At 46.3% G+C, this 12,500-nt stretch overlaps 1 protein-coding gene across 1 annotated transcript in view; it reads left to right on the top strand.

The window, feature by feature from the left end:
• Positions 1-9,930, top strand: part of LOC122253507 (growth hormone secretagogue receptor type 1-like) — a 22,999-nt gene extending 13,069 nt beyond the window's left edge. The window contains exons 3-4 of the mRNA XM_086532159.1: positions 9,331-9,574; positions 9,917-9,930. Coding sequence (XP_086388285.1) covers positions 9,331-9,574; positions 9,917-9,930 — 258 coding nt within the window. The remainder of the gene's footprint in view (positions 1-9,330; positions 9,575-9,916) is intronic.
• The last annotated feature ends 2,570 nt before the right edge of the window (positions 9,931-12,500 follow it).

Genomic DNA, 12,500 nt, shown 5'->3' with positions numbered 1-12,500 from the left:
TTGTGTGTGTGTTGTGTGTTTGTTTTGTTAGAGTGTTGAGTGAGACTTAGTTTTGTGTTGTGTGTTTTGTGCATTGTGAATGTGTGTGAGGTCGAGTGTTTGGTTACTTTAGATGTATATAATATATATACACCAACCACAACCGCAACCAGCATTCCTTCCTTGTCCAAATACTCCTTCCAGATTGAGAGGATGTAGGAGGAGGAAGGGAGGAGTGAGGAGGGATGGAGGAGGAGTGCAGGCGAGGAGTAAGGAGGAGAAAATGATGAAGAAATTGAAGGAGAAGAAAAAAAAAAGGAAAAGAAGAAGATGAAGTAGAAGTAGAAGAAGAATAAAAGAAAAGAAGAAGAAAAAAGAGAAAATAAAGAATAAGAAAGGTGAGAAATTAAGAAGGAAAAAAAAGAAAAAAAGAAAATGAAATCATATAAGATAAATATAGAAGAAGAAGGAGAAGGAGAAGGAAGAAGAAGAATGAAGAAAGAAGAAGGAAGAAGAGTAGAAATGAAGGAGTAAAGTATCAGTCTTGGCCCTGAGATTAGATAGAGAACGGATTGGGGATGCGGCAGACAGAGTGTATCACCAGATCCGCCGAGGTAATAGACAAACGCCATCTCCAGCTGATAGCAACACAGAAATAGATAGATATAAACAATATATATAAGTATGGGGGGGGGGGAGAGATATGAGAAAGAAAGCGGGGGAGAAATAAGAGAGAAAGAAGGAGAAAGAGGAGGGGGGAGGAAAGAAAGAAAGGTCGGGTGGGATAGTTGAGAGTGGAAGGGATGTGAGTGACGCTGAGAGAGTGGGAGAGAGTGAGTGAGAGTGGCTCGAGAGAGGAGAGGAGATAGATGGGGAGAGGAACAGAGAGAGAGGAAAAGAGAGTGAGAGTGAGAGTGAGAGTGAGAGTGAGGTGTGAGAGTGAGAGGGAAGGAGAGAGAGAGAGGAGGATAAAGGAGAGAGAGGAGAGAGACTGTGGGGACGAGGCGAGGAGGGAGAGAGAAAGAGAATGAAGAGGGAAGCGATTAAGAGGATGAGAGAGTTGAAGAGAGAGAGAGGAGAGAGAGAAATGAGGGAGAGAGGAGTGAGAGTGGGAGTGGGAGAGAGAGAGAGGGGGAAGATGATGACGGTATGGGAGCGTGAGAGGAGAGTGTTTAGAGATAGAATGAGAGAGAAGAGGAAAGAGTGAGAGTGAATCGCAGAGAGAGTGCTGGGGTGGGTAAGGGATGAGGTGGGGGGGGGGGGGTGTTTTTAGTGTTAGTGTAGTATTGTAGATTGGTTGTAGTTTAGTGTTGGTTATTTGTAGTGGGATTTTATGTTTTGGGTTTTTAGTTGGTTTTTTAGTTGTAGTTAGTGTAGGGGTGTAGATGGGGGGGTGGTTATGTAGAATATATCAGATATGGAGTTCGAAGCGTGTTTGGTTATGGTTTGTCTCTGTCCTTGTTTCTGGATTGGTACTGTTGTTCCCATGGTGGTCGTTCCCGTTGCGTTGTCGTCACTGCTGCAGCCGCGGCGCCAAGGGCGTGAGAGGAGTCATGGCAATCGTGGGAAAAACGGCAAGATGGCAACCACAGGGAGAGAGAAGACTGCCTCGAAATTAAAAGCGACGGCGAGGGCACGTGAGAGCGGCAGCGGTGCCCGATTTTGCGGCTATGTACAATTGAGGCCGCAACACAATAACACACACGCGCGCCGCAACACGCGGTAATCCGCAGAGATATTTCAGCGAAGGCCCGCCGCATGGACAGCAAAAAAAATCACAACAAAGCCGTTCCCAAGATTTCTACAACAAATAAAAAGAATACAAAAACAACAAAAAACGCCGATATTAGCGAAGAAACGATACAAAAAAAAAAAAAAACTGTGCTTCCTAATAAAAAATCTATAGAAAAAAAAGCAATACCAAAAAAATCCTCAGATATTGGCGCAGAAACAATATCGAGAGAGTGATAGCAACGATAATAAACTGGTCACCAAGATTTCTACAACATACAAAAGAAAAAATGTATTGTAAGAGAATATAGTAAAGCTAAATTGAGAAATCAATATCCAATAAAGAAATTAAAAAATCAAGAAAAGAAAAACAAACCTGCAGCAAATAATATAAACATAAAAAGACATTAAAGAAAAATCAGAAACAAGATACAAACAAAAATAAAATAAAACATTACCTGAACAGATAATAATAAATAACAATAATAATATTACACGAAGCCAAGAGATAACGTAGCGCCGAAGAACTCTGTTTGCTCGACCCCCACCATTTGGCTGACCCCCACCCCTACCCCCCCTACCCCCCGCATTTCTCCAATAAACCCCAAGGAAACTCAAACATGGGGAGCTGGAAGGGGAGAGGGGGGAGGGGGGAGGGCATAGAAGCTGGAAGGGGGAGGGGGGGGCGGGTATGGAGTAGGGGGGGTCTGGGGAGGTGGGAAAGTTCATCAACACATGGTCCAAAAAAGGGCGAACCACAAGGAGGGACGAAGCGTTAAGGAAGATGGAAATGGGCGGTGAAGGAGTGAGGGGCGAGAAGGGGCGAGGGAGGAGAGGCGGACTATAAGGCTGTAGGGGCGGAAGGAGAGCGAGAGGGAAGGAGGATAGATTGGGGAGGGGATAGAGGACGGAAAAAAGGGTATGGGAGATGGGCGGGAGAGAGAAAATAATCGCTTAAGAAAGAGGAAGAAGGAAGAGAAGAACAGAAGAAGAAAGTAGACGAAGTAAGAATTAGAAGAAGATGAAGAAGATGGAGGAGGAATAGAAGAATTGAAGAATAGACTAAGAGAAGAAGAAGAATAAGAAGAAGAAGAAAGAAGGAAAAAGAAGGGACTATCGAAAGGACGAAAAAATTTATAAGTAATATTATTAAGAAGAAATATGAAGAAATAGAAAAAAAAAAAAAAAAAAAAAAAAAAAAAAAAAAAAAAAAAAAAAAAAAAAAAATCAAGAGAGAGAGGGAGCAACTGCCTGAATGAAACAAATTAGGTTCTTGCGAGGCTACCAGACGCTTCAAGAAAATGACGTCACGGAAATCTGGCTTCAAGGAAGATTAGATTAATCAAAAGCCAAATAAGTTCTATTAAAAAAAAAAAAATCAAAGGTCTAAAGAGATCAAAGTATGGCTCCTCTTAATGGATCAGGAGAATCCAGCAAATTATTTTTTATTTTTTCGGTTGGAAGCAGGTATGGAATTTCTGTGAATGAAAAATAAGAAATTCAGTCTCTCTCGGGAGGGGTCAATTTCTAATCTACGTTTTAAAAAATCGCAAAATTCTTTTGGGGAGTTAGAGGAGGAAAAATAACAAAAAAAAAAAAAAAAAAACACCTGAATGACAATAATATTACCGAACAAGAAACCACTAAATAATAATAATAAGCTTCAAAATACAAGAGTCTACCATAATTTTCTTAGAAAATAAACTACTTTATTTGATCACATTTATTTACATGACGGATCGCACTCAAATTCCTGAATTCCTGTGCACAGATACACTAAAGAAAACACTGGGCAACCCAACCCCAATATTCGCCATTAACCAAGAAACCAATCAATCTAATTCCGAATCTTCCCCAATATCTCTGCCGGTGACAGATGGCAGAACATTCGAATATTCTCCCCCATCTGCAACAAGACCCGATTAATTACTGACGTCCTATTCTCACCGCCGCCCCCTACCAAGACACCTCACAACCCCATGCTAGCCCCCTGACGCCCACTCAGAACCCCATGATAACCCCCTGACGCCCACTCCGAGACACCTCACAACCCCATGCTAACCTGACGCCCACTCCGAGACACCTCACAACCCCATGCTAGCCCCCTGACGCCCACTCCGAGACACCTCACAACCCATGCTAACCCCCTGACGCCCACTCATGTCACCCTCGAGGTCCCACACCGAGGAACCCCGGCCTCGACACAACACCCCCATCACGGCCCACTGAGCATCGACCCTCTTGAGACGACCTCCCCCTCCCCCTCCCCCCACCCTCCCCCTGCTCCTCGTCTTTCTTCTTGCTCCTATTCATATTGTTGTTGTTGAGCTTCTGCTTCTTCTTCCTTTTTTTTCTTCTTTTTATTCTTCTAACTTCAACGTCTTCTCCTTTTCCTTCTTCTTCTTATTATCATTCCTATTCCTCTTCCTCTTCCACATCTTCCTCTCCCGCTCCCTATCTACCCCTCAAACAAATTATCAATAGTAGACCTTATATGCGAGCATTCGTGTTCCTGTTACTTCATCAATAACCCCGCCCCCCACCCGCCGGCCTGCCGCGCAGCCCCCCCGGCCCATCCATCTTCGTCCTCCCTTCCCTCCTAACTTCCTCTTTTCTTCTTTAACTGACCCACCTACCCACTAACCTTCCTCTTCCCTTCCTATCTCCCTCATTCTCTTTTCTTTCTTTTTCCTCTCTCTCTCTTCCTTTTCCTCCATCCCTTCTACCCATCCACCCTCTCACCCATGCCTCCTCACTCTTTCCTCCATCCCCTCCTCCCTCTCCTCTCCCCCCCTCCCCCTCTCCCTCTCCCTCCCCCTCCTCCTCCCTCCCCCACCGTTCATAATCCCTCACTGCGACCCATCCCGAGAACACAGCCGCGACACGCCAGGCCCCGTCACTCGGTACAGCGCCAGAGGGTCAAATATATTTACACGCAATTACCCCGCGTTTAAGGGGCTGTCCCCACATGATGTACGCCTACTGTTGCCACCGAAGTAGGGTTAGAGAGAGTGTGAGGAGAGGAGGAACGAGAGGGGGGGGTGGGTAGAGGGAGGGAAGGGGGTAGGGAGGTAGGGAGGTAGGGAGGGAGGGAGGTAGGGAGGTAGGGAGGGAGGTAGGAAGGAAGGGAGGTAGGAAGGTGGGTAGGTGGGTAGGTGGGTAGGTGGGTGGGTGGGTAGGTGGGTGGGTGGGTGGGTGGGTAGGTAGGTTGGGAGTGAGAGAAAGAGAGAAAAAGAGAAAGGGAGAGAGATGAAAGATGGTACTGTAACAAAAAAACATACCTGTGTTCCTCGTGTACACAATGCCAATGCCTTACCTGAAAAATAGAAACCTATGTTAATTCTCGGAAGTGAATAACAGAGTTATTAATAATGTATGGCAAGGGAGATACTGATATATCATAATTGGCTGATATCTACTTACATACGTATGTACATACACCAACACAATCGCCACTCACACACCATGGAGGAGCACAACCATGGCACTTACAAACAAAATACAAACAAACACAAACAAACAAAATAATAACTAGCAAACACACCAACACAGAGACACGAAGCTGGTAGAGTTAATTAAATCGATTGAAGGATAAAATGACACACACACACACACAAATATATATATATATATATATATATATATATATATATATATATATATATATATATATATATATACAGATAGATATATAGATAGATAGATATACGCACACAACGTATACATCAACATAAATAAGAATCCCTGAGCACGTATCCCCCGAATCCAAAGAGAAACCGGACGTAAATAAAAGCCACGACAAGAGCGATACCTCAACAAGATCAACTTTTTCCCTTCATTAACTGAAAGGTTTGAAAAGCATCAACGCAACACAAAGCCTCGTAGAAGAGCAGTAACACATGATTTAATCTGATTTTCCGTTTCCATAAAAAAAAATAACAAATAAAGAGAGAAAGAGAGAGAGAGAGAGAGAGAGAGAAAGAGAAAGAGAGAGAGAGAGAGAGAGTAGTAGGAGAGAAGGATAGAGAGGGAGGAGGAAGTGAGTGTGGAGGCGAGAGAGAGAGAGAGAGAGAGAGAGAGAGAGAGAGAGAGAGGAGGCCAAGAGAGAGAGGGGAGAGAATGATAGGAGAAGGAGAAATACAGTGAGAGAGAGGGGGGGGAGAGGAGGGAGGGGGGGAGGAGGAGTGGGGGAGGGCAGGAAGGGAGGGAGGGAGGAGGAACGAAGGATGAGAGGGAGAGAAGGAGATAAAGCAAAGAGTCGGAGAGATAGAACGATAGCGCGGGAGAGAGAGGCGGAGGGAGAGGAGAGAGACAGCGAGAGATGATGAGGGTGCTGGAGGGAGGAGGGAGATAGGAGGGAGGAGGAGGAGGGGAGGGAGGAGGGAGGAGAGAGAGGAGAGAGAGATAAAGAAAATACTAATAAACGACGGAGAGAGAGAGAGTGAGATTCGATGGGAGAGAGAGAGAGAGAGAGAGAGAGAGAGAGAGAGGAGAGGAGAGAGGGATGAGGGAGGGAGGGAGGGGAGGGGAGGGAGGGAGGGCAGGGAGGAGGAGGAGGATGGAGGGCTGAGAGAAGAAGAGAGAATAAAGAAAGATCGAAGAGATAGAACGGCGAGAGAAGAGAGGAGAGAGAGAGAAGAGAGAAGAGAGAGAAGAGAGAGAGAGAAGGAGAGAGAGGAGAGAGAGAAGTGAGGAGGGAGGGGGAGGGAGGGAGAGGGAGGGAGGAGGATAGATGGGAAGTGAGAGAGACAGCGAGAGAGAGAGGCAGGATACACGAAAGATAGATAATATCGAACGAAGCGACGGAAGAGAGAGATGGAGAGAGAAGAGAAGAGAGACAAAGAAGAGAGAAGAGAGAGAGAGAAGATGAGGAGTGAGAGGGGGAGGGCGGAGAGGGAGGGAGGGAGGGGAAGGGAGGGACGAGAGAGAGAAGATAGATGAGATAGAGAACAGATAGATATATAGGATCGAAGAGAGAGAGAGAGAGCAGAGAGAAGAGAGAGAGAAGACGATGAGAGCGAAGAGAGGAAGAGTGAGAGAGAGAGATATAGAGGGACGGGAGGGAAGGAGGGTGGGGAGGGAGGGAGGGAGGGAGAGGAGGGAGGGAGGTAGGAGAGAGAGAGAGGAGTGAGAGATAAAAGAAGAGATAGATAGATAGGACCGAGGAGAGAGGAGAGAGAGAAAAGAGACAGTGAGAGAGAGAGGGTAGGAGACTAAGGGACGGGGAGAGAAGTGAGAAGGAAGAGAGAGGAGTTAGGATGGACTGATAGATGTAGAGATGAGACTATGAGATAAGACTAGTTATGTTGATTGATAGCGAATAGTAGTATATGAGCGTTCGTGAGGGAATGAGGAGGTTGAGATAGTAGATAGGAGCAAGGAAGGAGTAGACAGAGAGAGAGAGATAGAGAGCTCCTCGTGGGTCCTTATTCATCCACTTACATCACAGAACAAAAGATTATAATCATCACTTTTCTTTCTTTCTCTCTTTCTTTCCGCGTAGAATAATGGCGACGGTTAGAGGCTAATGATCTACTTTTTCAATTTTCCTTAATCCTCTTGATCCTCCTCTGCCCCCCCCGTTCCTTCGCCAATGCCCTCGATTCATTATTTTGAGATTACGATATTGTGTTAATTCGCGAAGGGTATTCACCGGTTATTAAGTGTTATTAGTATTAATGTTGATGTTAGAGAAAATTAGCATTGTCATTATTATTTTTTTTTGTTGTTGTTGTTGTTTGTGTGTGTGTGTGTGTGTGTGTGTGTGTGTGTGTGTGTGTGTGTGTGTGTGTGTGTGTGTGTGTGTGTGTGTGTGTGTGTGTGTGTGTGTGTGTGTGTGTGTGTGTGTGTGTTTTATTTGTGTGTGTGTGTGTGTGTGTGTGTGTGTGTGTGTGTGTGTGTGCGTGTGCGTGTGCGTGTGCGTGTGCGTGTGCGTGTGCGTGTGCGTGTGCGTGTGCGTGTGCGTGTGCTTGTACTTGTGCGTGTGCTTGTGCGTACTACTTTCACTTCTCTGATTGCAGGGAAATAGATCTTGCCCCCCCCTCCCCTCCCTACATACACAGACACACACAGACACACGACACACAGACACCGACACACCCTCCTTCTCTTTGTCCGCATTTGAATAAGTTCAACATCATTTAATCGTGCAAGCAATCTGTTCATCCGAGTGAGCTTCCCTGGAGAGCTGTGACTGTCTCTGCATTGAGCGTCCCTTCGTTATCGCACGAGAAAGGGAGGAGTTCGGGTCGCTTTTAATATTAAAAAAAAAGAAAGAAAAAAAAAATCTTGGTTCTCAGTCACGCCCCCGATTCGTCAGTCGATGTGATCGTTCGTCGTTGCTGTAATGCAACAATTAAGCCATGGATCGGTTCCGTGAGGCGAAATTACAGAATACGGTTACGAAATACGGGCCTGTCATAATTCGTTTTTGTAATGCGAAATACGTCCATGTAATCACTCGTTTTTTTTTTTCTTTGTAAAATAGTTGCAAAATAGTGTTCTCTAACCATTCGTTTTAGCATCACGGGAATATAAATTCGTTCCTGCAATAAGCTTATGAAATCCGCGACATAAAATCGTTAAATAATCGTGATACTGCGATACGAAATACGGTCGTGTGATCATTATTTTCTGCAATATGTATATGCAATCATTCGATCTAGAATACGAAAAACAGCTCCATAGCTTCCTCACTCTTCGTATCCGAAATCCAGCTGTTATGACCTTCGAATACGAAATACAGTTACGCAATCTGAACACGAAATAGGGTTACGTAATAATTCTTTGCTGCAATGTGTTTACGTAATCAAAAGTCCTATGATACGAACACTAGCTTCATTCTGTACTAATATGACTAGCACAGAGCAAGAAATTTAATCACTTATTTTTTCTTAATCCTTGGCTTATATATACGAGACCGAGTTCTCTTATTAAAGTAAAAATAAATAAATAAATATATTACAAATGTAACCTTCGATATCTAATACGATGTTACCTATTTTTTAAATTGATTTTTTTGTTCAACCCCTTCCCTGTGTGTGTATTTGTTTTATTAATATTTATAATGTTTTTTTTATGTATTTCCTTTTTTTAAATATATTTACATGTCTGTTTATTTGTTAATCTTATTCTGTTTGTTTCTTACACACTTTTATTCTCTCTTACTTCTCTTTCTTCTCGGTGTCCATGTCTTTTTCTTTTCTCTTAACCCCGACGTTCTTTTGCAATTGAATTAACATTCTTCCTTCTCTTTCTTCTCCTTCGTCTTTCTTATTGCGTTTCGCTTGCTTTCCTCTTTTGAAAATCAACTTCATTCTTGCTCTTCTTTCTTCTCTGCTGCAACGTTTGTTTTGATTCTTGGATCTGATTTCCTACCTGTTTTGATTTACCAATCTCAGTGTTCATTATCTTTCTTCTCTTTTTGTAATGTTTTGGAAATCAACATCATTCTTGCTCCTTTATTTTCGATCTAAATTTATGTACCGGTTTTAATTCTTAAAGCAGACTTCCTTCCTGTTTAGAAGAGAAAAAACTCTTTCTTCTGTTTCCATGTTTCTGTTTTGCTGGCTGCACGCGCCTGCCTCCCCGCACTGAGCCCGCCTCGCCCTCTCCCTGCAGTGCGGCGACACGTGTGACGAGAGCGTCGTCTTCTACACGCTGCAGCAGACCTTCACCCTGCTCTTCTACACCAACTTCGCCATCAACTTCCTGCTGTACTGCGTGACGGGGCAGAACTTCCGTCGCGCCGTGGCGGGGCTCTGCGTGGTGGCTCGCCGCCGCCGCCGCCACCTGCCGCAGCCGCCGCACCGCTCGCCCGCGTCCACACGCCTCCATGGCTCCACCCTCGACCGGGCGCACTCCGGTAAGTGTCACTTGCACCATTTACTGTTCGACGCATTGATTGTATCGCGTCGTTTGACGTATTAAATGTATGTCATGCAGATACATTGATTGTATCCTGAACACATACATTCCAAGCATTATATTCCGCTGTGTTTGTTCGCACCAAGAAAGAGTTAGGTGCGCGTGCCATCCGTTAGGTTGAATGCCAGTAATGCATACGCGGTCCCTCATTAGTGCTTCCAAACACCGGCCCTCACCATCCTCACGGGATGAAAAGTAAGTGCACATGAGTTATCTCGCGAGGGGAGAGGGAACAGCGGAGAACAATGGCTAAGGTTTTGTTTATAGTTTGTGATTTCAGCTTACGGCGAATGAGTAAATAGTCCATATATCATGGGTGATGTTTCGAAGCCAGTAGAATTGTCAGACCGTTGTGCGATCTGAGCGCTCGAACCTTTGTGTTCGAATCCTTGTTGAGGGTTCGTCCCGCTTTTCCGGAATAGGAAAACGGGAAAAAAAGGCAAAAAAAGTTTCTCATTTGCGAAACGGATTCCGCAGATCTATGAGAGAGAGAGAGAGAGAGAAAGAGAGAGGGTGTGTGTGTGTGGGCTTGGTGGGGGGAAGGGGGTAAATGCAACATGAGCAACATGGGCCCGCAATACATGAGCGAATTCATTCACATTACCGGCCCTATTAGCGCGCTCAGCATCGTCCCGCCAGCACAAACGTTTCGGGTAATGAGGTCGAGCGTAAACGTTTCTAGCAACGAGCCCAACCATAACAATTAAAGCAGGTGCAGCTGGCCCTCCCCGCGTTCGCCCTTGCAACCAATCAGCTGATGTAGGGAGTGAGGGGGAGGGGGTGAGGGGTGAGGGGAAAGGGTAAGAAAGGGGAGGAGGATGGGTTGAGGGGTGGGGTGGGGAAGGGGGAGAAAAGGGGGGAAAGGAGAAGGGGAAGATAGGGGAGAGGAAGGGTTGAGGGATGGGGTGGGGAAGGGGAAGAAAGAGAGAGGGGGGTGGGTAGAGAGGAGGGAGAAGGGGAGAGGAAAAGCACTTTCATGAAAATCTTATATGGATAATATATGGATAAAAACGAAGAAAATATATGAAAAAACAAAGAAAATATACGAAAAAAACAGAAGATAAGGAAAAAGAAAAAGACCAAGAGAAGAATGGCAATCTCATTCATGACTCCGTGGCCCTGCACACAAGAGGCAGACCGCCACACAATCCGCCGCTGAGATATTTCTTGTTCCGTCTGCGGCCTCGAGAGTGATGGATGAAACGTCCTAATTTAGTGGCGGAGGAGGGGGGGGGGGATTGGCACAGGAGGGGGAGGTGGAGGACGAGGGGGAGGGCGAATTGGCACAGGAGGGGGAGGTGGAGGACGGGGGGGAGGGCGAATTGGCACAGGAGGGGGAGGTGGAGGACGGGGGGGGGGGGATAAGGAGGAAACAAGGTGGGAGTGGACAGGAGGAGTGGAAGAGGTAAAAGCAAACGAAAAGAAAAAAAAAAACAAGGGAGGACTGCAATCCGCAATAACAGCAAAAACATCCTCTATCCTTCCTCTAACAAAGGGAAACGAATTTGGAGACACGCGCGTATAAAAAGGGGAAATCACACGTCCACACACTCCCCCTTCCCAATCCCCCTCCCCCCTCCCCTGCACCCTCACGCCCCTTCCCCACGGCACCCCACCCCCTCTATATAGCTCTCCTTCATCTAAGGCCTAAGGAGAAGAGGGAGAAAGGGCTGTGTGTCGCTTAGGATTTCCTGTGTATACGCGATCCATGGCGCTGAATTAATGAGCGAGAGACAGGTTCAGAGCGAAGGGCGGCGGTGGGGTGGGAGGGAGGGAGAGGGGAGGAGGGAGGAAGAGGAGGAGGGAGAGGAGAAGGGAGGAAGAGGAGGAGGGAGAGGAGAGGAGAGAAGGAGGGAGGGAGAGAGGGAGAGGAAGAGAGAGCGAAAGGAAGAGGGAGGGAGAAGGAGAGAGGTGAGGAGAGGGGAGAAAAGGAGAATGAGGGAGGGCGGGATTAGAGGGTTTAGGAGATGGAGAGGGGAAAGGGAATGAAGAAAGGAAAGCGGGAGAGATGAAGAGGCTGGGACTTGGATTGCGAAGAGAGGGAGGGAAGATAACGGGGAGTTGAAAAGGATGGAGAAGCTCGGAATACGAAAGGAGGGAAGACGATGCAAACAAGGAGGAGCAGAAAAGCGGACGGGAGGTAAAAGAAAGGATTACGAAACGGTGGAAAAGGGATAAAAAGGAGAGAGCTGAAAGAGGAGAAGGGGAGAGAGCAAGAACGATGCAACACAAAGAGATCGAAGAGCAAAAGGAAAATGAAAGACAGTAGTTGAAAGAAGGAGGGAAAAGAGAGAGATAGGGAGGGGGAGGGGGGAGGGAAGGAGGTAGAGAGAGAGAGAGAGAGAGAGATGAGAAACAAATACAGGATCACAGGGCTGTTAGGAATAGATACGCCCGTGAGTGGTCCGCGACAGGGACGGATCACGGGCTGAGCGTGGGCGTGGGAGGGGCGTGATATATATTGTTGCTCTTGGTATGCCATCGATGCTACTCGCTGCCGAGAAAGTAAGGGGGGAGGGATGGGGATGAAGGGATGAAGGGAAAGGAGAAAAGGGGGAAGGAAGAGGAGGAGGAGGAGAAAGGAGGAGGAGGAGAAAGGAGGAGGAGGGAGGGGAAAGGAGGAGGGGGGGAAAGAGGAGGAGGGGGAGGGAACGGAAAGAGGAGGAGGGGAAGGGAAGAGGAGAGGGAGGGAAAGGGAAGAGGAGGGGGGAAAGGGAAAAGGAATAACAGCTGGTTTTGATGTTCTCGAGAGAGTGAGTGAAATCTACGGGAATTGCCCGAAACATTTGAATTACTTTTCCCAATAATCATTGGAGTTTATACGAATACATCCCGTTCATGTACCTGTACGTCAAACACACACA

Source organism: Penaeus japonicus, unplaced genomic scaffold (genome assembly GCF_977035675.1).
Source record: "Penaeus japonicus unplaced genomic scaffold, GWHDUDI00000001_assembly GWHDUDI00000037, whole genome shotgun sequence".
Lineage (NCBI taxonomy): Eukaryota > Metazoa > Arthropoda > Malacostraca > Decapoda > Penaeidae > Penaeus > Penaeus japonicus.
Note: the sequence above shows the minus strand (reverse complement) of the source record. Positions and strands in the feature narration are given on the sequence as shown.